This window comes from Coregonus lavaretus (genome assembly GCF_964263955.1).
Source record: "Coregonus lavaretus genome assembly, chromosome: 17".
Classification (NCBI taxonomy): Eukaryota; Metazoa; Chordata; class Actinopteri; order Salmoniformes; family Salmonidae; genus Coregonus; species Coregonus lavaretus.
In genome coordinates this window covers 31,245,385-31,271,836 of record NC_140004.1, presented here as the reverse complement: position 1 = coordinate 31,271,836, position 26,452 = coordinate 31,245,385, and the positions used below count along the sequence as shown (strand labels likewise).

Below are 26,452 nucleotides of genomic sequence, written 5' to 3'. Positions count from 1 at the left end.
TTTATGGCAGTCTGCTCCCTGCTCCTCCTCTCTCTCTCTCTCTCCTCTCTCTCTCTCTCTCTCTCTCTCTCTCTCTCTCTCTCTCTGGCTGTTTGCATTGCCTGTTGAATGTTTAACAAATCTGTTTATTGGTCTGGGATGAGCCTGCGGATTGACTAGAGTCGAGTGAACAGGAGTTTGTGTGTCACCGCTAGCCGTGTCTCTGAAGCTGATATTGACTGCTTGTCGATTGTTTTTTCCATTGTGTCCCCATCCACACCCCTCACATTAACAATGATGGTTGAGAGTCAGGGACAGGAAAAGGAGTGTGGTGAAGAGGGGGATAAAGAGAGAGAGAGTGGAAAGAGTGTGACGGAAAGAAAATAGGCTGCTTTTATATAATAGCAGTCTTGATAAGTGCAGCTGAAGTGTGATGTCTTTGTGAAAATAGTACAGGCTGTTTGGTTCTTATCAGGGCTGAAAGCAAAGAAAGGAGGGAGGAGTGGGATAAAAAGAAAAGAAAGTGAAGGAAGTAGGAAAGGAAAGGACAGAATAAAGGTGTGAGGTGGTTATGTGGTATATGAGTGACAAAGAGGCAGAAGTAAGTGAACTTCACCTTCTGAAATTATATTTTCTCAGCTTCTAACAATTGGTATTGTTTTTCATTGACAGCTGGACTTAAAAACAGACAGATGAAAACAGCAAACACAGTGACTGTGAACAGTTAATATTTTAAGTGTGAGAATGAGCGTGCTCACGCTGGAAATAGAAGGCATTTGAGTGAATAAGAGAAAACAGACAGACCGTGAGCGTCAACGGCGTCTACGGCATCATAGAGTGTCAAATTAGAAAGTCTAAAATAAGCAGATAAATTGTGTGGGTCGTTTGTAGAAATGGAATTAGAGGAATTGCTATGCTCTTCCCTATGCTAAGTAGACTAAAGATGTAGTTTAAAATGTATTGGGCTGTAAGCTAAGGTTTATCAGTCAAATAGGCTACATATTTGAAAACACTTGCAGCCTACCTGTGTTGATTTCAATCAAAGGCATATAGCCTAGGCAGGCTACAACTGGAAAACTCAAGGACTCGGATTGCAAGAGTGTATACTGTTTATGTAGAAGAACGAGACTTGGTTGTTTATAAGCAACTCAAGTGTATTAGCTACAACATCCTTGTGAGCTAGCAAAGCAACAACAGTTGGACATCTAAGGAACTCCCAACAGCTACATAGTGAACAAACACCACTGTTTATCATGACAACATTGGCATACGCAGTGTGTGTGAATTGACAATGGCACGCAAATTTCACACCGTTGAGGGGAGTCTCTCCGTGTGATTTTGGCTTTAAAGTAGGGAGTGCAAACATTTTTCATACTGATCCCCCATGGGAATCAAACCCACAAACCTAGTGTTGCAAGCGCCATGCTCTACCAACGGAGCCACACAGGACTATGAATGAGCCCTATGGACCCTGGTTAAAAGCAGTGCACTATATAGTGAATAGAGTGCCATTTCAGGTATAGTCATGGTATGGCCCGTGTCTACTCACCATGGTATCTGACGGTCTTGCGTGGTATTGGGTTCCAGTTGAGACTTAACGACTTCTCCCAACCAATCAGAAGAACCAACATCAGGACCTTAGCCCCACCCATGGCTCCGATAGAGCCCGGCAGTCTCAGCGAGGCTGTTGATTCGCTGGTTGATGTTGAGTGACAGTGGAGATAGACAGTGTGGGAACAGACTCTGGCAGCCTGCCAAAGAAAGATCAAACACAAGTTAAAGCATCATGAACAACCACCACAATATCTCACCAGCCGAGCAGCCGTACAACATTCACAAACATCTTATCAGAGTTCTGTCAAGCCAATTCAGTGACAGTTATTACATTGAAACACGAGGTAGCAAAGTGAATGTGTGTTGGCAGCACATCAACCAGACACAGAAAATGAATGTCGAAGCAAGGACAATTCAACACACAATGTAGTTTATGATAATTATCCTAAATGAATATGTCAAACAACAAACTTGTTTTGTCTTTGACAGGCGATGCTAACGGCAGCCTGTTTCAATATTGGTGGTAAACAATACAAACATTACAACAGACGTGGTTTGAAAATACTCAAAATGCAACAGGAGTACACTATAAAATATATCCCACTTTCCCTCATTCTGTGGAATCGCCATTCCACACCTGCTGGTGTCTATCAGAGAGCCAAATCAACATTTGATGCTGTTTACTGATTTGAGAACAAAGACGTTGACATCTAAATGTGCATAAAATGTCTAATTGTGTTTACTCTTGGAGATGGATGAAAAATCTCTGTCTGCGCAGATGCATTTTATTGCTCGATGTAAGTTGGCCCCCAATGTTTTTTTAATTAATTTTTTTATTACTTTTTTTAGGGGGTAGATCAGCTTTAATATTTCAGATAGATTGTAACTTCCATCAATGTAATTGTCTGCATCACTTCCAATCCCCCATATGTTTTTTTTCTCGCAAATATACACACACATATATATATATAATATATATATATATATATATATATATATATATATACACATACATATATATACATACACACACACACATATATATATACAGTGAGGGAAAAAAGTATTTGATCCCCTTCTGATTTTGTACGTTTGCCCACTGACAAAGAAATGATCAGTCTATAATTTTAATGGTAGGTTTATTTGAACAGTGAGAGACAGAATAACAACAAAAAAATCCAGAAAAACGCATGTCAAAAATGTTATAAATTGATTTGCATTTTAATGAGGGAAATAAGTATTTGACCCCCTCTCAATCAGAAAGATTTCTGGCTCCCAGGTGTCTTTTATACAAGTAACGAGCTGAGATTAGGAGCACACTCTTAAAGGGAGTGCTCCTAATCTCAGCTTGTTACCTGTATAAAAGACACCTGTCCACAGAAGCAATCAATCAATCAGATTCCAAACTCTCCAACATGGCCAAGACCAAAGAGCTCTCCAAGGATGTCAGGGACAAGATTGTAGACCTACACAAGGCTGGAATGGGCACAAGACCATCGCCAAGCAGCTTGGTGAGAAGGTGACAACAGTTGGTGCGATTATTCACAAATTGAAGAAACACAAAATAACTGTCAATCTCCCTCGGCCTGGGGCTCCATGCAAGATCTCACCTCGTGGAGTTTCAATGATCATGAGAACGGTGAGGAATCAGCCCAGAACTACACGGGAGGATCTTGTCAATGATCTCAAGGCAGCTGGGACCATAGTCACCAAGAAAACAATTGGTAACACACTACGCCGTGAAGGACTGAAATCCTGCAGCGTCCGTAAAGTCCCCCTGCTCAAGAAAGCACATATACATGCCCGTCTGAAGTTTGCCAATGAACATCTGAATGATTCAGAGGAGAACTGGGTGAAAGTGTTGTGGTCAGATGAGACCGAAATGGAGCTCTTTGGCATCAACTCAACTCGCCGTGTTTGGAGGAGGAGGAATGCTGCCTATGACCCCAAGAACACCATCCCCACCGTCAAACATGGAGGTGGAAACATTATGCTTTGGGGGTGTTTTTCTGCTAAGGGGACAGGACAACTTCACCGCATCAAAGGGACGATGGACGGGGCCATATACTATCAAATCTTGGGTGAGAACCTTCCGTCAGCCAGGGCATTGAAAATGGGTTGTGGATGGGTATTCCAACATGACAATGACCCAAAACACACGGCCAAGTCAACAAAGGAGTGGCTCAAGAAGAAGCACATTAAGGTCCTGGAGTGGCCTAGCCAGTCTCCAGACCTTAATCCCATAGAAAATCTGTGGAGGGAGCTGAAGGTTCGAGTTGCCAAACGTCAGCCTCAAAACCTAATGACTTGGAGAAGATCTGCATAGAGGAGTTGGACAAAATCCCTCCTAAGATGTGTGCAAACCTGGTGGCCAACTACAAGAAACGTCTGACCTCTGTGATTGCCAACAAGGGTTTTGCCACCAAGTACTAAGTCATGTTTTGCAGAGGGGTCAAATACTTATTTCCCTCATTAAAATGCAAATCAATTTATAACATTTTTGACATGCGTTTTTCTGGATTTTTTTGTTGTTATTCTGTCTCTCACTGTTAAAATAAACCTACCATTAAAGTTATAGACTGATCATTTCTTTGTCAGTGGGCAAACGTACAAAATCAGCAGGGGATCAAATACTTTTTTCCCTCACTGTATATATATATATATATATATATATATATATATATATATACACACATACACATACACATATACACATACACACACATACACACACATATACAGTGGGGGAAAAAAGTATTTAGTCAGCCACCAATTGTGCAAGTTCTCCCACTTAAAAAGATGAGAGAGGCCTGTAATTTTCATCATAGGTACACGTCAACTATGACAAACAAATTGAGAAAAAAAAATCCAGAAAATCACATTGTAGGATTTTTAATGAATTTATTTGAAAATTATGGTGGAAAATAAGTATTTGGTCACCTACAAAAAAGCAAGATTTCTGGCTCTCACAGGCCTGTAACTTCTTCTTTAAGAGGCTCCTCTGTCCTCCACTCGTTACCTGTATTAATGGCACCTGTTTGAACTTGTTATCAGTATAAAAGACACCTGTCCACAACCTCAAACAGTCACACTCCAAACTCCACTATGGCCAAGACCAAAGAGCTGTCAAAGGACACCAGAAACACAATTGTAGACCTGCACCAGGCTGGGAAGACTGCATCTGCAATAGGTAAGCAGCTTGGTTTGAAGAAATCAACTGTGGGAGCAATTATTAGGAAATGGAAGACATACAAGACCACTGATAATCTCCCTCGATCTGGGGCTCCACGCAAGGTCTCACCCCGTGGGGTCAAAATGATCACAAGAACGGTGAGCAAAAATCCCAGAACCACACGGGGGGACCTAGTGAATGACCTGCAGAGAGCTGGGACCAAAGTAACAAAGCCTACCATCAGTAACACACTACGCCGCCAGGGACTCAAATCCTGCAGTGCAAGACGTGTCCCACTGCTTAAGCCAGTACATGTCCAGGCCCGTCTGAAGTTTGCTAGAGTGCATTTGGATGATCCAGAAGAGGATTGGGAGAATGTCATATGGTCAGATGAAACCAAAATATAACTTTTTTGGTAAAAACTCAACTCGTCGTGTCTGGAGGACAAATAATGCTGAGTTGCATCCAAAGAACACCATATCTACTGTGAAGCATGGGGGTGGAAACATCATGCTTTGGGGCTGTTTTTCTGCAAAGGGACCAGGACGACTGATCTGTGTAAAGGAAAGAATGAATGGGGCCATGTATCGTGAGATTTTGAGTGAAAACCTCCTTCCATCAGCAAGGGCATTGAAGATGAAACGTGGCTGGGTCTTTCAGCATGACAATGATCCCAAACACACCACCCGGGCAACGAAGGAGTGGCTTCGTAAGAAGCATTTCAAGGTCCTGGAGTGGCCTAGCCAGTCTCCAGATCTCAACCCCATAGAAAATCTTTGGAGGGAGTTGAAAGTCCGTGTTGCCCAGCGACAGCCCCAAAACATCACTGCTCTAGAGGAGATCTGCATGGAGGAATGGGCCAAAATACCAGCAACAGTGTGTGAAAACCTTGTGAAGACTTACAGAAAACGTTTGACCAGTGTCATTGCCAACAAAGGGTATATAACAAAGTATTGAGAAACTTTTGTTATTGACCAAATACTTATTTACCACCATCATTTGCAAATAAATTCATTAAAAATCCTACAATTTGATTTTCTGGAGAAAAAAATTCTCATTTTGGCTGTCATAGTTGACGTGTACCTATGATGAAAATTACAGGTCTCTCTCATCTTTTTAAGTGGGAGAACTTGCACAATTGGTGGCTGAATAAATACTTTTTTCCCCCACTGTATATACATTTACATTTACATTTAAGTCATTTAGCAGACGCTCTTATCCAGAGCGACTTACAGGAGCAATTAGGGTTAAGTGCCTTGCTCAAGGGCACATTTACGTCATTTAGCAGACGCTCTAGTCCAGAGCGACTCACAAATTGATGCATTCACCCTATAGCCAGTGGGATAACCACTTTACAATTTTTTGGGGGGGGGGGGGGGTAGAAGGATTACTTTATCCTATCCCAGGTATTCCTTAAAGAGGTGGGGTTTCAAATGTCTCCGGAAGGTGGTGAGCGACTCCGCTGTGTGTGGGGGGGGGGGCTACATACATATACATACATATATACATACATCCATACACACATATCCTTTTTTATATTATATATCCCTTCATTACCCTCCAACCCCACCACCCCTTCCCCAATTGGAGCAAACCAGTGAACAACAACGCCCAGGCCTCCACTTCCAGCCCACACATACCACATACACCTTACGGACACAGTCAAATTCTACAATAATTACATTTAGTTTGTTTTTACTCCTGAACTTCCTCCGATAATTTTCATGATGTCCATCTGGTTTGCTTCTATATGCCATATTTTTCTAACTGTGCTCTTTCACAAAAGCTCTCAACCTATAATCTATATACGTATCATGGACACAGTATGCTTTACATTAGTTATCTGGTTGTTATTAGTCCCATCCTTCAGCTCCATTCAACACCTCCCATCTATCTCTTAACACCATCCATATTGGATTTCTATTTGCCATATATTTTTCAACTGTAAGTCGGCACCAAATGTTATGTGAATTTAAAATGTCCACTTTAATGTGCAGACTTTCTGTACAGTTTGCCATTTAGGAGACAGGGGTGTGAATTTAGATGCAAAGCCTGTACAGCACATTCTGCACCCAATCTGACTTCTATTGATTTAGTTTTGTGGAAAGTAAGAGCAGCCGCACTGACAGAGAAAGGCCAAGATCATCTAAATGTGCTCTAAATTACTAGGCTTAAATGGAGGGCCGGGATAAGACTATCTGATGACTTACGGCCCACAGTTCTGATTTTAGGTTTTATTGGATGGATGGAGAGGCCTTTGGCTTAGGCTTGAGTAGAGGAAGAGGGCGGAGGGAGGAATGGAGAGAGAGAGAGAGAGAGAGAGAGAGAGAGAAGGAAGGAAGGAAGGAAGGAAAGAGAGAGATATAGAGAGGAGGGAAATAGAGAGAGAGAGCATGTGTGTTTAGAATCATGGAGGGCATCTGGAACCAGCAGCGAAAGGCTTCACATTATCTCCCAAGCTGCTGAGAGTCCTCAAATCTTCAATAATAGCATTCTCTCCTCTTTTATCACTCTTTCTGCTGAGAGATAAGAAATTGAGTGAGCATCCTGGAGGTCGGATTAAGAGGACTAGCCCTTTGTAAACATACTGTAGCTGGGGGAGGTGAGGGTAAAGAGATGGGCGGGGAGGAGGGAGGGGAAGGGGGGGGAGGGGGGGGGGGTGACTCAGGGGATCTCTCCTCAAAAGCCTATAGCAGATTCCAACTCAGGGAACTGCTAAGCTTTGCAAAACATGTCTGCCATGACTGTAGCTATTTCCCAGACAGACAGGCAGGCAGGCAGGCAGACAGGGAGGCAGACAGCAGGGTTGTGCTGAATTGAGAATTTAATTGAGAATTCCTCAAATTCCAATTCAATTCTTGAATTTGAATTGAATTTGAATTGAACTACTAAACAGGATACAGAATTGCAATTAGAATTTGAATTAAAGGAAATATAATTTAATTAAGTGAAATGAAATGAAATTCCAATGCCTCTTCTATTCTATATTAGGTGTAGTCTATATAAATATACATATTGTACATAAAACATCAAACATGTCGTTATATACATCATATAAAATATTGTTGACACAATTGATTTTCAGGACAAACTCTTAAAATTAATGATAAAGGAAAACAAAACCTGTATGCGAATATTATAGGTTATTATATTTCACTTAAATTTAGTTAAATATGGGGAAAATACTACATTTTCCAGAATGCGTTAGTTTAACCCTGAAGTTGACCCTAAAACCTCCAAAAAGAAGCCAAGCAAATGAAATGTTTGGTGAAAATATAATTGGCTATTCTAAGCACTACGGTTAAAAGAGTATATGAACACTGTTTTCAGAGAAAAGTGATATATTCTTTGGTATCTGGAAGTGTTACCAGTGAGATTCAATGAAACTCTCATGTTCTATGACTAAGTGGAATTTCTTTGAATTGCACAGAATTAAATTATACTTCCTGTCACGCAAACTCAAGGCAGGCAGACACACAGGCAGACAGGCAGACAGACAGGCAGACAGATTGGCGGTGGGGACTTGTTTTCACTGGGCTTGCTAATGACGTTCAACAAATTAGAAACGACACGGCAGGCTAATAATATCAGTCAGTGTTTCGACAAACGCTAGCTAATTAGCCTGACGTTGAGAGAGAAATAAAACACATGTTCCGATTATGCTGCTTCGTTTGTGTGTTTGGATTCAGCCAAGGCCCACAGGGGGGAAAACACACCAATGTTTCATCCGATGGGGATGGATGGATGGATGTCGGGAAAGGATTAGGAAAGAGGGGCGTCTAGGATAGGAAGTGAGCTGAGCGGAATCTCCATTCTTAAGTGTTTTCCATCTCTCTTGTCAACCTCCGTCCTTCTCATGCCCTCCTTTCTCCTTCCCTCGCTTCCTGTTCATCGCTTCCTCCTTTCTCCTTCCCTCGCTTCCTGTTCATCGCTTCCTCCTTTCTCCTTCCCTCGCTTCGTGTTCATGGCTTCCTCCTTTCTCCTTCCCTCACTTCCTGTTCATCGCTTCCTCCTTTCTCTTTCCCTCGCTTCCTGTTCATCGCTTCTTCCTTTCTCCTTCCCTCGCTTTCTGTTCATCGCTTCCTCCTTTCTCCTTCCCTCGCTTCCTGATCATCTCTTCCTCCTTTCTCCTTCCCTCGCTTCCTGTTCATCGCTTCCTCCTTTCTCCTTCCCTCGCTTCCTGTTCATCGCTTCCTCCTTTCTCCTTTCCTCGCTTCCTGTTCAACACTTCCTACTTTCTCTTTCCCTCGCTTCCTGTTCATCGCTTCCTCCTTTCTCCTTCCCTCGCTTCCTGTTCATTGCTTCCTCCTTTCTCCTTCCCTCGCTTACTGTTCATCACTTCCTCCTTTCTCCTTCCCTCACTTCCTGTTCATCACTTCCTCCTTTCTCATCAGCTGATGACAAGGCCTCGTGACCTTTGAACCCATGATCTTTCCAGAGGTCACAGGTGTCTAGGCAGAGAGAGGTCACTGACTGTGACGTACCACTACACTAGAGTAGAGCAGGATGGATGTACAAAGAACCACACCTTCCACCTCCTCCCTCCAACCCCAAAACAAATACATCTATACAGCAGCACACCGTTAAAGCTTTTTGTTTCTCCTCTCCCTCGTCTCTCTCCCTCCCTCCCTGCCCTTCTCTCATCCCCCCTCTTTATTGCAGCGGCTGCATTAGATCAAAGCCCATTTTACCTCAGCGCTGAGGGAACAGGATCAAACACCCTCACACCCTCCATGATATGAGCAAAAAAGCTTGAGGAAACTTTTATGGAACATTTCCACTCACTCTCAAAAAAAGTTTAAAGACTGTCTAGGGGTAGCAGGGATGTATCAAACTGAGCACAAACACACACGGATACAAGTACACACAGACACACACACACACATAGACACACACACACACACACACACACTCCAGAGGGCTGCGTGTGAGCAGAGCCCTCCAGACAGCAAGCAGGAAGTGAGAAGTCATGACCTCCCGTGGTGCACTGCTTCATTCTGACCTGCTAGACTGGCACATGAACAGTCCTCCTTGACCCAGCTCTGACGCTGTTTGTCCTGTTGTCCTGAACAAAGCTGCAGCTGACGACTGAGTGTACTTGTGTGTGTGAGTGATAGTGTTAAAGACAAAGTGAGCGTGGGTGTTAAAGAGCTGCATCTACCAGATAGCATAAAATACTGTGTCACTGGATGTGTGTGTGTGTGTGTGTGTGTGTATGTGCCTAAGAGATAGAATTAAAGAGTGTGTACGTGACAATGTGTGTATGTGTGCGCATGTGTGTGTGATGTACTGGCAGATTGTGCAGAGTTTGTGTAAAATCAAGCCCAGATGAAAGAGTGATAATCAAAGGGGGTTTGATCAGCTGCAGGCTGGGTGTGTGTGTGTCTCATGGGAGGCAATGAGGGAGTTCTACAGCATCCATCCCCACAAGCGACAGATACACACACACTTCCTGCCAACCGACTGCCCTACCAACATCTCATTGTATCTCTCATGTCCCCATACAGTCACTCTAGTACCTGTACACAAGCCCACTCATCTCTACTACATCAAGTAAGGTCTAGTTAACTGACCAGGGCTGGGGCCAATTATATTTCTTTATTCAGACAGTTCAGGGGATGAATTGAAATTCAATCCACGACCTGAACATTGGCCATTATTTTTCAATATGGACTTTCTTATTCGTGAAATAAATGTAATCCAACCCTACTGACCAGTCAACAATCAAAAACCATTTAAGAAACCACAGCCTTGTCCCCTGCCAGACATAAGGTATATCACTATATAGCTAGCCTAGCTACTGTATTTCAGATCAGTGTCCCCAGGCCCTCATCCTCCTAGGAATCCTCTTCCCTCATCATCCCCCTCCCCTGGGGGTCCTCTACTGTAGCAGACAGTCCCCGAGATGGCCCACCACTACCCAGCCCTCCAGGGCTCTCCATGCCTCAGTGCTCCAGCCATCCTGCGGCCATAATAATAATACTTTGATCAAGGCCTTATCAGTTCCATCAGGCCAGCGGCTGGCCGTCATTAGAGCTGAAATGGATCAAACCGCCCTGTGACAACAGCACAGCTCAGCTCATTTCAATCACACAGGAGTTAACCAGACTACCGGAAATCCATCTGGCTCAGAGTGGCTAGCTCTTTGATACACAGATGCACACGCAATCTCTGTCTGTCTGTCTCACTCACACATACTGTCTCTGTCTGTGTCTCTATCTGTCTCTCTGTCTGTCTCGCTCACACATACTTTCTCTGGCTGTCTGTGTCAGTCTCTCACACACAATTCATTTGGCTATCTTTGCCTATTTTTCACACACATTATCCCTCTGTCTCTGCCTCTCTGTCTTGTTCCGTCTCTCACAGAGAACAAAATAAGGCTGCACTCTGGTAAATGCTCAAAACATTTAGACCCTATCTGGGTCTTTGTCATACACTATTTCTATGGCTGCATTTGGCTTCTACCACACAGACGCTGTCAGACTTTGTCTCTCCTATGTTGCTGCCTCTGGAGCATATCTACAGCACCTGTTGAACTCTCTCTGACCTTGTGCTGGCAGGCCTTTATTGACACATGCTGTTTGTGACAATCGTGGAGAGACCTGCGGAAGCTCACGTGCACACTGCCCTGCGCCCTCTTTTTTTTTTTTTAACTAGGCAAGTCAGTTAAGAACAAACTCTTATTTACAATGACAGCCTACACCAGCCAAACCCAGATGACGCTGGGCAAATTGTGCACCGCCCTATTGGACTCCCAATCACAGCCGGATTGCGATACAGCCTGGAATCGAACCAGGATCTGTAGTGACGCCTCTAGCACTGAGATGCAGTGCCTTAGACCGCTGCGCCACTTGGGAGCCACTCTCTGACCTGTCATTGAGGCGCTCCGTCTGTCTGTCTGTGTGTGTGTAATTTCTCCACTCGATCGTCCGTGCTACAATTGTTGTACTCGCTCATTAACACCAGCCAGCATAGCCATGTGTGAGAACTTCACACGCAAACACACCCCCCCACACATACATCCACACACACACACACACACACACACACACACACACACACACACACACACACACACACACACACACACACACACACACACACACACATCTGCTTCATCTCTCACATGTTAGCATCCCTCACGCTCACTATCCCCTCATTATGAGACAAACAGATACAGTATACACATCTGGCTCTGACAGAACAACAGAAAAACATGTACACAATATGCTCATCACACACCAACGCAACGCCTACCTATCATCAAACATCAACCAAAAGCACAAACCATACTAGTCATACTTTCTTTCTGAGACATAAAAAACAGCTTTAAACCAAATATACACAATTCTTCCCACATTATTTTAAGCTCATTAAAAGTTGTTTCTCTATTTTGCATTTCAGGGCCAAATCAAAACAGAATACACAAGTCCTACCTAAAATGAATGACTGTATCCACGCCTGCAGGCATTTGAATATTGCCTTATTTAATTCAGAGAGTGGAGAAGGATGAGAGGAGATAACAGTGTTGTTGTGCTCTGTTCTGCTCTCTGGCTCTATAGGAAGAGACTGCCCACCCAGCTGCTAGGGGGATAATTGTACTTTAGCCCCTACTCATCCTCCCTCTCTTCCTCCATCCCTCCCTACCACTCTCTCCTCCTCTCCACCTGACTGCTAGGCCCAGCCCGGCTCATGCTGAGCCCAGTGCAGAGCCCTCTCTCTCTCACAGGCGGGGACCAGGGGACTCAGGGAGAAAGGTTCCTAGCTGGACTTTCACTAGCCCACACTAAGAGAAAGAAGGAGAGGTAAGAGGGAGGGAGGTAAAATTATTTTTTAATCTTCAACATAGAAATGCTACCAAAAATAATTTACTGAAACTGGTTACAAATGACGGAGTCACCCATGATTCACTCAAGGAGGAAGCAAAGTACTTTAAGCATATGTTTTCGTTTCAGTCACCTCCATCTCCTCTGATTGCAGCTAATTGTAGAGATTTTTTTCTATTGATAATGTAGAATTAACAGCCATACAGAAAGACTCATGTGAAGGTGAAATTACAGAGGAGAAACTTCTGGATGGAATTAAAGACTTTAAGTCCGGGAAAACTCCAGGGTTGGATGGCATACCAGTCGAGGTATACCAAAAAATGTTTGATATACTCAGAGGACCGTTATTAGCATGTTTTAACCACTCCTATGTAAATGGTAGATTATCAGACACTCAAGAAGAAGGTCTGATTTAATTTTTACTGAAACAGGATACAAGTGGAAAATATAAAAAGATCCAGTCCATTTAAAACATTGGAGGCCCCTTACACTTCAGTGTTGTGATGCAAAAATTCGAACAAAATGTATAGTGCATAGAATTCAAAAGGTATTGTCTGACATTATTCATTCTAATCAGACAGGTTTTTTACATGGACAATACATTGGAGATAATATAAGGCAAGTACTGGAAACAATAAAACACTATGAAAAATCTGGGAAACCAGGCCTGCTATTCATAGCAGACTTTGAAAAGGCATTTGATAAAGTACGACTGGGGTTTATATATAAATGCCAGGAACATTTCAATTTTGGAGAATCTCTTATAAAATGGGTTAAAATCATGTATAGTAATCCTAGGTGTAAAATAGTAAATAATGGCTATTACTCTGAAGGTTTTAAACTGTCAAGAGGAGTGAAACAAGGTTGTCCACTATCGGCATATCTATTTATTATGGCCATCGAAATGTTAGCTATTAAAATCAGATCCAACAATAATATCAAGGGATTAGAAATCCAGGGCTTAAAAACAAAGGTGTCATTGTATGCTGATGATTCATGTTTTCTTTTAAATCCACAACTTGAATCCCTCCACAGCCTAATAGAGGATCTAGATAAATGTTCTAACCTCTCTGGATTACAACCAAATTATGATAATTGTACTATATTACGTATTGGATCACAAAAAAATACAATTTTTACATTACCATGTAGTTTACCAATAAAATGGTCTGATGGTGATGTGGATATACTCGGAATACATATCCCAAATGAAAAAAATGATCTCACTCCAATAAATGTTAATAGAAAGTTAGCAAAAATAGATAAGATCTTGCTACCATGGAAAGGTAAATACCTGTCAATTTGTGGAAAAATAACCCTGATTAACTCTTTAGTATTATCCCAGTTGACCTATTTGCTTATGGTCTTGCCTATGCCTAGTGAACTGTTTTTTAAATTATATGAGAACAACATATTCAATTTTATTTGGAACGGCAAGCCAGACAAAATTAAACTGGCCTTTTTATATAATGAATATGAATTCGGAGGACAGAAATTATTAAATATTAAAGCATTAGACCTATCACTAAAAGCTTCAGTCATACAAAAGTTACACTTAAATCCAAACTGGTTCTCTAGCAAATTAGTAAAATTGTCTCACCCAATGTTCAAGAATGGCCTTTTCCCCTTTATTCAGATTACAACCTCTCACTTTCAGTTATAAATATCATATATATCACTATTTCTAAAACAAGACATATAAAGTTGGTTGCAATTTCAATTGAATCCTCCAGAAATGACAGAACAAATAAAGCAACAAATATTGTGGTTAAACTCAAATATACTAATTGATAAAAATAACATTATTTTTTGAAAAAATGTTTAAAAAAGGTATAATCTTCGTAAATGATATCATAGGTAGGACTGGTGAAGTTAGGTCGCACATGCAGCTAACAAAAACATATGGAAATGTCTGCTCTACCCAAAATTACAACCAAATAATTGCAGCATTACCGCAAAAATGGAAGAGGAAAGTGGAAGGAGGAAAAAGTAAGGAACTTGTCTGTCGGCCTTGCATTAAAGAACATAATTTGATTAATAAAATTGTGATAAATAAACAAGTATACCAGTTTCATTTAATGACCAAAGGATTGACAGCCATCCCATATAGATTGCAAAATAGTTGGGAAGAGATTTTTGACGTACCGAAACCATGGCATAGTGTTTATGAACTGATACGCAAAACGATGCCGGATTCAAAACGTATAAATGTTCAATTTAAATTATTATACAAAATTATTGCTACCAGTAGAATGTTATTTATTTTGGGTATACAATCTTGCCAGCTCTGCAGACTTTGATGCGAAGAGACAGAATCATTTTTTACATTTTATTTAACTAGGCAAGTCAGTTAAGAACAAATTCTTATTTACAATGACGGCCTACCCCGGCCAAACCCAGACGACGCTGGGCCAATTGTGTGCCGCCCTATGGGACTCCCAATTACGGCCGGATTGTGATACAGCCTGGAATTGAACCAGAGTCTGTAGTGACGCCTCTAGCACTGTGATGGAGGGCCTTAGACCGCTGCTCCACTCGGGAGATCATTAGATCATTTGTTTTGGTACTGTCCATTTGTAGCTTGTTTTTGGACACAGGTCCAGGAATGGCTAAAGGATTGCAATATTTACCTGGAGCTAACCCTGCAGATAGCACTACTGGGTGATCTGAAAAGTCATAGTCAATCGATCAATAATATAATAATACTTTTAGCAAAAATGTTTATTTTCAATTTACAATCTGTAGAAACAATGAGAATAGAAGGGTTCAGAACTTTTGTAAAACATCACAGTACAGTTGAAAAATATACGGCAAATAGAAATCCAATATGGATGGTGTTAAGAGATAGATGGGAGGTGTTAAATGGAGTTGAAGGATGGGACTAATAACAACTAACAACAACTAATAACAACAAGATAACTATTGTAAAGCATACTGTGTCCATAATAAGTATATAGGTTATAGGTTGAGAGCTTTTGTGAAAGAGCACAGTTAGAAAAATATGCCAGATAGAAGCAAACCGGATGGACATCATGAAAATGATCGGAGAGGTTGAGGGTAGAGGAAGTTCAGGAGTAAAAACAAACAAAATATAATTATTGTAAAATTGACTGTGTCCATAAAATGTATATAGTATCTATAAGCTGGAAGTAGAGGCCTAAGCATTGTTGTTCACTAGTTTACTCCAATTAGGGAAGGGGTGGTGGGGTTGGAAAGTAATAAAGGGAAATATATTTTTTTGAAGGATATGTATATATATGTATGTATATGTATTTATATGTATGTATATGTATATGTATATATATGTGTATGTATATGTATATATATACACTGCTCAAAAAAATAAAGGGAACACTTAAACAACACAATGTAACTCCAAGTCAATCACACTTCTGTGAAATCAAACTGTCCACTTAGGAAGCAACACTGATTGACAATACATTTCACATGCTGTTGTGCAAATGGAATAGACAACAGGTGGAAATTATAGGCAATTAGCAAGACACCCCCAATAAAGGACTGGTTTTGCAGTTGGTGACCACAGACCACTTCTCAGTTCCTATGCTTCCTGGCTGATGTTTTGGTCACTTTTGAATGCTGGCGGTGCTTTCACTCTAGTGGTAGCATGAGACGGAGTCTACAACCCACACAAGTGGCTCAGGTAGTGCAGCTCATCCAGGATGGCACATCAATGCGAGCTGTGGCAAGAAGGTTTGCTGTGTCTGTCAGCGTAGTGTCCAGAGCATGGAGGCGCTACCAGGAGACAGGCCAGTACATCAGGAGACGTGGAGGAGGCCGTAGGAGGGCAACAACCCAGCAGCAGGACTGCTACCTCCACCTTTGTGCAAGGAGGAGCACTGCCAGAGCCCTGCAAAATGACCTCCAGCAGGCCACAAATGTGCATGTGTCTGCTCAAACGGTCAGAAACAGACTCCATGAGGGTGGTATGAGGGCCCAACGTCCACAGGTGGGGGTTGTGCTTACAGCCCAACACCGTGCAGGACGTTTGGCATTTGAGAAGAACACCAAGATTGGCAAATTCGCCACTGGCGCCCTGTGCTCTTCACAGATGAAAGCAGGTTCACACTGAGCACGTGACAGACGTGACAGAGTCTGGAGATGCCGTGGAGAACGTTCTGCTGCCTGCAACATCCTCCAGCATGACCGGTTTGGCGGTGGGTCAGTCATGGTGTGGGGTGGCATTTCTTTGGGGGGCCGCACAGCCCTCCATGTGCTCGCCAGAGGTAGTCTGACTGCCATTAGGTACCGAGATGAGATCCTCAGACCCTTTGTGAGACCATATGCTGGTGCGGTTGGCCCTGGGTTCCTCCTAATGCAAGACAATGCTAGACCTCATGTGGCTGGAGTGTATCAGCGGTTCCTGCAAGAGGAAGGCATTGATACTATTGACTGGCCCGCCCGTTCCCCAGACCTGAATCCAATTGAGCACATCTGGGACATCATGTCTCGCTCCATCCACCAACGCCACGTTGCACCACAGACTGTCCAGGAGTTGGCGGATGCTTTAGTCTAGGTCTGGGAGGAGATCCCTCAGGAGACCATCCGCCACCTCATCAGGAGCATGCCCAGGCGTTGTAGGGAGGTCATACAGGCACGTGGAGGCCACACACACTACTGAGCCTAATTTTGACTTGTTTTAAGGACATTACATCAAAGTTGGATCAGCCTGTAGTGTGGTTTTCCACTTACATTTTGAGGGTGACTCCAAATCCAGACCTCCATGGGTTGATACATTTGATTTCCATTGATAATTTTTGTGTGATTTTGTTGTCAGCACATTCAACTATGTAATGAAAAAAGTATTTAATAAGATTATTTCATTCATTCAGATCTAGGATGTGTTATTTTAGTGTTCCCTTAATTTTTTTGAGCAGTGTATATATATATACAGTGGGGAGAACAAGTATTTGATACACTGCCAATTTTGCAGGTTTTCCTACTTACAAAGCATGTAGAGGTCTGTAATTTTTATCATAAGTACACTTCAACTGTGAGAGACGGAATCTAAAACAAAAATCCAGAAAATCACATCGTATGATTTTTAAGTAATTAAGTTGCATTTTATTGCATGACATAAGTATTTGATACATCAGAAAAGCAGAACTTAATATTTGGTACAGAAACCTTTGTTTGCAATTACAGAGATCATACGTTTCCTGTAGGTCTTGACCAGGTTTGCACACACTGCAGCAGGGATTTTGGCCCACTCCTCCATACAGACCTTCTCAAGATCCTTCCGGTTGCGGGGCTGTCGCTGGGCAATACGGACTTTCAGCTCCCTCCAAAGATTTTCTATTGGGTTCAGGTCTGGAGACTGGCTAGGCCACTCCGGGACCTTGAGATGCTTCTTATGGAGCCACTCCTTAGTTGCCCTGGCTGTGTGTTTCGGGTCGTTGTCATGCTGGAAGACCCAGCCACAACACATCTTCAATGCTCTTCCTGAGGGAAGGAGGTTGTTGGCCAAGATCTCGCGATACATGGCCCCATCCATCCTCCCCTCAATACGGTGCAGTCATCCTGTCCCCTTTGCAGAAAAGCATCCCCAAAGAATGATGTTTCCACCTCCATGCTTCACGGTTGGGATGGTGTTCTTGGGGTTGTACTCATCCTTCTTCTTCCTCCAAACACGGCGAGTGGAGTTTAGACCAAAAAGCTCTATTTATGTCTCATCAGACCACATGACCTTCTCCCATTCCTCCTCTGGATCATCCAGATGGTCATTGGCAAACTTCAGACGGGCCTGGACATGCGCTGGCTTGAGCAGGGGGACCTTGCGTGCGCTGCAGGATTTTAATCCATGACGGCGTAGTGTGTTACTAATGGTTTTCTTTGAGACTGTGGTCCCAGCTCTCTTCAGGTCATTGACCAGGTCCTGCTGTGTAGTTCTGGGCTGATCCCTCACCTTCCTCATGATCATTGATGCCCCACGAGGTGAGATCTTGCATGGAGCCCCAGACCGAGGGTGATTGACCGTCATCTTGAACTTCTTCCATTTTCTAATAATTGCGCCAATAGTTGTTGCCTTCTCACCAAGCTGCTTGCCTATTGTACTATAGCCCATCCCAGCCTTGTGCAGGTCTACAATTTTATCCCTGATGTCCTTACACAGCTCTCTGGTCTTGGCCATTGTGGAGAGGTTGGAGTCTGTTTGATTGAGTGTGTGGACAGGTGTCTTTTATACAGGTAACGAGTTCAAACAGGTGCAGTTAATACAGGTAATGAGTGGAGAACAGGAGGGCTTCTTAAAGAAAAACGAACAGGTCTGTGAGAGCCGGAATTCTTACTGGTTGGTAGGTGATCAAATATTTATGTCATGCAATAAAATGCAAATTAATTACTTAAAAATCATACAATGTGATTTTCTGGATTTTCGTTTTAGATTCCGTCTCTCACAGTTGAAGTGTACCTATGATAAAAATTACAGACCTCTTCATGCTTTGTAAGTAGGAAAACCTGCAAAATCGGCAGTGTATCAAATACATGTTCTCCCCACTGTATATGCAGACAATTACATTGATGGAAGTTACAATCTATCTGCAATATTAAAGCTGAACCACCCCCCCCCCCAAAAAAAATAAAAAAAAATAAAAGAGGGAGCTAGGTAGGGGGAGGAGAGAGAGAGAGGAGAGAGAGAGAGGAGAGAGAGAGGAGAGAGAGAGAGGAGAGAGAAAGGGGGAGGAGAGAGAGAGAGGAGAGAGAGGGAGAGGAGAGAGAGAGGAGAGAGCGAGAGGAGAGAGAGAGAGGAGAGAGAGAGGAGAGAGAGAGGAGAGAGAGAGAGGAGAGAGAGAGAGGGAGAGTGAGAGAGGAGAGATAGGAGAGAGAGAGGAGAGAGAGAGAGGAGAGAGAGAGAGGGAGAGGAGAGGGGGGGGGGGGGGGGGTGAGGCGAGGCGGTCTTACGGGAAGATAAGAGCGAACATTAAGGGTATCTGCTGCTGGCTCACACCCACCATAGAGGAGGGAGGGATACAGTTCCGGGTTACTCTCATTACCAGGATGATGGGCTGAGTGAAATTGTGTGTGTGTGTGTGTGTCTGAGTGTGTTCCTCTGTTTTTATTTGTCAGGCATCAAAGGCAGCTGTCTCTTCCCCTATAGTGTATTCCTCTCTCTCAACTCTCCTCTTTTCCTGCCTTCTCTTCTTCTACCCCTATACCTCTCCTCTTTATCTCTGTTTTACCTCTCTCCTGTCATCTCTCCCTCCTCCTTCCCTCATCCTGTCTTCCACTTTTCCCTTCCCCCAGCCTTCTCAGCATTCAAAAAGGCCTCCTGTCAGTGAATAGCTATTTATGATCAGCAACCAATATCTCCCAACTGCGAGAGAGAACAATATAAAAGAGAGAGAGAGAGAAAAGAGAGAGAGAGAGAGAGAGAGAGAGAGAGAGAGAGAGAGAGAGAGAGAGAGAGAGAGAGAGAGAGAGAGAGAGAGAGAGAGAGAGAGAGAGAGAGAGAGAGGTCCAGTTGCCAGGACCACAAATACAAATTCCATCTAGACACCATTGCCCTAGAGCACACAAAAAAACTATACCTACCTCGGACTAAACATCAGCACCACAGGTAACTTCCACAATCTGAGAGACAAGGCAAGAAGGGCCTTCTACGCCATCAAAAGGAACATAACATTTGACATCCCAATTAGGATCTGGCTAAAAATACTTGAATCAGTTATAGAACCCATTGCCCTTTATGGTTGTGAGGTGTGGGGTCCGCTCACCAACCAATAATTCACAAAATGGGAAAAATACCAAATTGAGACTCTGCATGCAGAATTCTGCAAAAACATTGTACGTGTACAACAAAAAACACAAAATAATGCATGCAGAGCAGAATTAGGCCGATACCCGCTAATTATCAAAATCCAGAAAAGAGCCGTTAAATTCTACAACCACCTAAAAGGAAGCGATTCTCAAACCTTCCATAACAAAGCCATCACCTACAGAGAGATTAACCTAGAGAAGAGTCCCCTAAGCAGGCTGGTCGTGGGGCTCTATTCACAAACACAAACAGACCCCACAGAGCCCCAAGACAGCAACTCTGCCTAGAAGGTCAGTATCCCGGAGTCTCCTCAACTGGCAGCTTCATTAAATAGTACCCGCAAAACACCAGTCTCAACGTCTAAAGTGAAGGGGCGACTCCGGAATGCTGACCTTCTAGGCAGAGTTGCAAAGAAAAAGCCATATCTTTAAAGAAAAAGCCATACCTTAATCTTTTATTTTTATTGGCCAGTCTGAGATATGGCTTTTTCTTTGCAACTCTGCCTAGCAGGTCAGCATCCTGGAGTCGCCTCTTCACTGTTGACGTTGAGACTGGTGTTTTGCAGGTACTGTTTCTCAAACTAGACACACTAGGCCTCCCACTCCTCTTTCTATTCTGGTTAGAGCCAGTTTGTGCTGTTCTGTGAAGGGAGTAGTACACAGCGTTGTATGAGATTTTCAGTTTCTTGGCAATTTCTTGCATGGAATAGCCTTCATTTCTCAGAACAAGAATAGACTGATGAGTTTCAGAAGAAAGTTATTTGTTTCTGGCCTTTTTGAGCCTGTAATCGAACCCACAATTGCTGATGCTCCAGATACTCAACTAGTCTCAAGAAGGCCAGTTTTATTGCTTCTTTAATCAGCACAACAGTTTTCAGCTGTGCTAACATAATTGCAAAATGATTTTCTAATGATCAATTCGCCTTTTAAAATGATAAACTTGGATTAGCAAACACAACGTGCCATTGGAACACGGGACTGATGGTTGCTGATAATGGGCCTCTGTACGCCTATGTAGATATTCCATAAAAAATCAGCCGTTTCCAGCTACAATAGCCATTTACAACATTAACAATGTCTACACTGTATTTAAAATCAAATCAAATAACATTTTATTTGTCACATACACGTGTTTAGCAGTTATAGGGGGTGTAGCGAAATGCTTGTGCTTCTAGCTCCAACAGTGCAGTAATATCTAACAATTTCACAAAATATACCCAATACACACAAAAAAGTAAGGAATGGGATTTAAGAATATATACATATTTGGACAAGCAAATTTCTGATCAATTTGATGTTATTTTAATGGACAAAAAAATTGTGACCCCAAACATTTGAACGGTAGTGTATGTTTCCCATGCCAATAAAGCCCTTTGAATTGATTTGAATTGAGAGAGAAAGTGGAGCACAAACACCATTTTAAATACAACCTATATTTATTTGTTTAGTTATTTTCCCTTTCATACTTCAACTATTTGCACATTGTTACAACATTGCCAATAATATAACATTTGAAACGTCTATAGTCTTTTAAAACTTCTGGTTTCTGTTTATCAATTTCTGATTTCTGTTTATTTCCCTTTTGTTTATTGTCTATTTCACTTGCTTTGGCAATGTAAACATATGTTTTCCATGCCAATAAAGCCCTTTGAATTTAATTCAATTGAGAAAGAGAGAGAGAGCGAGAGAGAGAGAGAGAGACTTTTCCCAAGGCTATTTCCCCAGCTTGTGTTGTGTATAGTATGAGCGCTAGCTTTTCTTGTGTGTCTCTCTATTCTGTACAGTGGTGCTGGATACAAATGACCTGGTTTGTTTGCCTGACACTCTTATCCCGACCAATTTTCAAAAGTCTCGGCTCTAGAATCTATCTGAACACTTTCAAAGCGACAATGAGGCACACCTGGCAGTAATTGTGTGTGCTCCCATCCACACTCTGTCTCACACTAAGACCCCCTGAACCCCAAACACATAGCTCCACATGGTAGCCTCTCATAATCAAAGACACTCTCTGAAAACTAATGTTCTCCCCAGGCGCGCTCTCTCTCTCTCTCTTTCTCTCTCTCGTCTGACTACTGAAGGCTATCTCGCTGAAAGATCATTTCTGTCCGGCAGTCCCTAAAATGTCTGTAATTTCCATGTCCCATTTTGAGAGACCCCCCCCCCACACTCTATTTTCTTTCCATTCTCTCTTCATCTTCCCTCTCCTATTTATTTTAATTCCTCCCTTATTTCCACGCCCTCTCCCTGCTTCTGTTCTTCTCTTCTTTCCTCCCCCTCTCTGATTCTGTCTCTCTGATTCTCCCCCTCTCTCTCTCTCTCTCTCTCTCTCTCTCTCAATTCAATTCAATTTCAATTTAAGGGCTTTATTGGCATGGGAAACGTGTGTTAACATTGCCAAAGCAAGTGAAGTAGATAGTAAACAAAAGTGAAATAAACAATAAATATTAACAGTAAACATTACACTCAGAAGTTTCAAAAGAATAAAGACATTTCAAATGTCATATTATGTATATATACAGTGTTGTAACAATGTGCAAATAGTTAAAGTACAAATGGGAAAATAAATAAACATAAATATGGGTTGTATTTACAATGGTGTTTGTTCTTCACTGGTTGCCCTTTTCTTGTGGCAACAGGTCACAAATCTTGCAGCTGTGGTGGCACACTGTGGTTTTTCACCCAGCAGATAAGGGAGTTTATCAAAATTGGGTTTGTTTTCGAATTCTTTGTGGATCACTGTAATCTGAGGGAAATATGTGTCTCTAATATGGTCATACATTTGGCAGGAGGTTAGGAAGTGCAGCTCAGTTTCCACCTCATTTTGTGGGCAGTGTGCACATAGCCTGTCTTCTCTTGAGAGCCAGGTCTGCCTACGGCGGCCTTTCTCAATAGCAAGGCTATGCTCACTGAGTCTGTACATAGTCAAAGCTTTCCTTAAGTTTGGGTCAGTCACAGTGGTCAGGTATTCTGCCACTGTGTACTCTCTGTTTAGGGCCAAATAGCATTCTAGTTTGCTCTGTTTTATTGTTTGTTCTTTCCAATGTGTCAAGTAATTCTCTTTTTGTTTTCTAATGATTTGGTTGGGTCTAATTGTGTTGTTGTTGTTGTTGTTGTTGTCCTGGGGCTGTGTGGGGTCTGTTTGTGTTTGTGAACAGAGCCCCAGGACAAGCTTACTTAGGGGACTCTTCTCCAAGTTCATCTCTCTGTAGGTGATGGCTTTGTTATGGAAGGTTTGGGAATCGCTTCCTTTTAAGTGGTTATAGAATTTAACGTCTCTTTTCTGGATTTGGATAATTAGCGGGTATTGGCCTAATTCTGCTCTGCATGCATTATTTGGTGTTTTACGTTGTACACAGAGGATATTTTTGCAGAATTCTGCATGCAGAGTCTCAATTTGGTGGTTGTCCCATTTTGTGAATTCTTGGTTGGTGAGCGGACACCAGACCTCAGAACCATAAAGGGCAATGGGGTCTATAACTGATTCAAGTATTTTTAGCCAGATCCTAATTGTAATGTCAAATTGTATGTTCCTTTTGATGGCATAGAAGGCCCTTCTTACCTGTGGCGCTGATGTTTAGGCCGAGGTATGTATAGTTTTTTGTGTGCTCTAGGGCAACGGTGTCTAGATGGAATTTGTATTTGTGGTCCTGGCAACTGGACCTTTTTTGGAACACCATTGTTTTTGTCTTACTGAGATTTACTGTCAGGGCCCAGGTCTGACAGAATCTGTGCAGAAGATCTAGGTGCTGCTGTAGGCCCTCCTTGATTGGTGACAGAAGCACCAGATCATCAGCAAAGAGAAGACATTTGACTTCAGATTCTAGTAGGGTGAGGCCGGGTGCTGCAGACTGTTCTAGTGCCCTCGCCAATTCGTTGATATATATGTTGAAGAGGGTGGGGCTTAAACTGCATCCCTGTCTCACCCCACGGCCCTGTGGAAAGAAATGTGTGTGTTTTTTGCCAATTTTAACCGCACACTTGTTGTTTGTGTACATGGATTTTATAATGTCGTATGTTTTTCCCCCAACCCCACTTTCCATCAATTTGTATAGCAGACCCTCATGCCAAATTGAGTCAAAAGCTTTTTTGAAATCAACAAAGCATGAGAAGACTTTGCCTTTGTTTTGGTTTGTTTGTTTGTCAATTAGGGTGTGCAGGGTGAATACGTGGTCTGTCGTACGGTAATTTGGTAAAAAGCCAATTTGACATTTGCTCAGTACATTGTTTTCACTGAGGAAATGAACTAGTCTGCTGTTAATGATAATGCAGAGGATTTTCCCAAGGTTGCTGTTGACGCATATCCCACGGTAGTAATTGGGGTCAAATTTGTCTCCACTTTTGTGGATTGGGGTGATCAGTCCTTGGTTCCAAATATTGGGGAAGATGCCAGAGCTAAGGATGATGTTAAAGAGTTTAAGTATAGCTAATTGAAATTTGTGGTCTGTATATTTTATCATTTCATTGAGGATACCATCAACACCACAGGACTTTTTGGGTTGGAGGGTTTGTATTTTGTCCTGTAGTTCATTCAATGTAATTGGAGAATCCAGTGGGTTTTGGTAGTCTTTAATAGTTGATTCTAAGATTTGCATTTGATCATGTATATTTTTTTGCTGTTTGTTCTCTGTTATAGGGCCAAAAAGATTGGAGAAGTGGTTTACCCATACATCTCCGTTTTGGATAGATAGCTCTTCGTGTTGTTGTTTGTTTAGTGTTTTCCAATTTTCCCAGAAGTGGTTAGAGTCTATGGATTCTTCAATTACATTGAGCTGATTTCTGACATGCTGTTCCTTCTTTTTCCGTAGTGTATTTCTGTATTGTTTTAGTGATTCACCATAGTGAAGGCGTAGGCTCAGGTTTTCTGGGTCTCTATGTTTTTGGTTGGATAGGTTTCTCAATTTCTTTCTTAGGTTTTTGCATTCTTCATCAAACCATTTATCACTGTTATTACTTTTCTTTGGTTTTCTGTTAGAGATTTTTTGATTTGATAGGGAAGCTGAGAGGTCAAATATACTGTTTAGGTTTTCTACTGCCAAGTTTACACCTTCACTATTACAGTGGAACGTTTTGTCCAGGAAGTTGTCTAGAATGGATTGAATTTGTTGTTTCCTAATTGGTAGGTTTCAACACTACTTTCCTTCCATCTATAGCATTTCTTAATATTATTCAGTTCCTTTGGCTTTGATGCCTCATGATTGAGTATTGCTCTGTTCAAGTAGACTGTGATTTTGCTGTTGTCTGATAGGGGTGTCAGTGGGCTGACTGTGAATGCTCTGAGAGACTCTGGGTTGAGGTCAGTGATAAAGTAGTCTACAGTACTACTGCCAAGAGATGAGCTATAGGTGTACCTACCATAGGAGTCCCCTCGAAGCCTACCATTGACTATGTACATACCCAGTGTGCGACAGAGCTGCAGGAGTCGTGACCCGTTTTTGTTGGTTATGTTGTCGTAGTTGTGCCTAGGGGGGCATATGGGGGAGGGAATGCTGTCACCTCCAGGTAGGTGTTTGTCCCCCTGTGTGCTGAGGGTGTCAGGTTCTTGTCCAGTTCTGGCATTTAGGTCGCCACAGACTAGTACATGTCCCTGGGTCTGGAAATGATTGATTTCCCCCTCCAGGATGGAGAAACTGTCTTCATTAAAGTATGGGGATTCTAGTGGGGGGATATAGGTAGCACACAGGAGGACATTTTTCTCAGTTGAGATAATTTCCTTTTGAATTTCTAACCAAATGTAAAATGTTCCTGTTTTGATTAATTTAATAGAGTGAGTTAGGTCTGCTCTATACCAAATTAGCATACCCCCTGAGTCCCTTCCCTGTTTCACACCTGGTAGTTTGGTGGATGGGACTACCAGCTCTCTGTAACCTAGAGGGCAACCAGTGGGTCCGTCTCCTCTATACCATGTTTCTTGTAGGATGACAATGTCTGTATTTCCGATTTCTTTGGTGAAGTCCAGATTCCTGCTCTTTAGGCCAAAGGCAGATGATCTCAGGCCTTGGATATTCCAGGATGAAATAGTGAAGGCTTTGTGTTCCATAAAGTGTCTAATGTTGTTGGTTGTGTGGTTTGGCCTCAGGCCAGTAATTGTGAGCAGAGCCTGCTGAGCATCTGGTACATGCCATTGGCTTGGGCTAGTGTAAGAGTGGGTGTT

At 42.4% G+C, this 26,452-nt stretch overlaps 1 protein-coding gene across 1 annotated transcript in view; it reads right to left on the bottom strand.

Annotated features, from left to right (window-relative positions):
* Positions 1-26,452, bottom strand: part of sema4c (sema domain, immunoglobulin domain (Ig), transmembrane domain (TM) and short cytoplasmic domain, (semaphorin) 4C) — a 72,398-nt gene that overhangs the window by 22,180 nt on the left and 23,766 nt on the right. The window contains exon 2 of the mRNA XM_084180747.1: positions 1,529-1,730. Within this exon, the coding sequence (XP_084036873.1) occupies positions 1,529-1,631 (103 nt within the window). The 5' untranslated portion in view covers positions 1,632-1,730. The remainder of the gene's footprint in view (positions 1-1,528; positions 1,731-26,452) is intronic.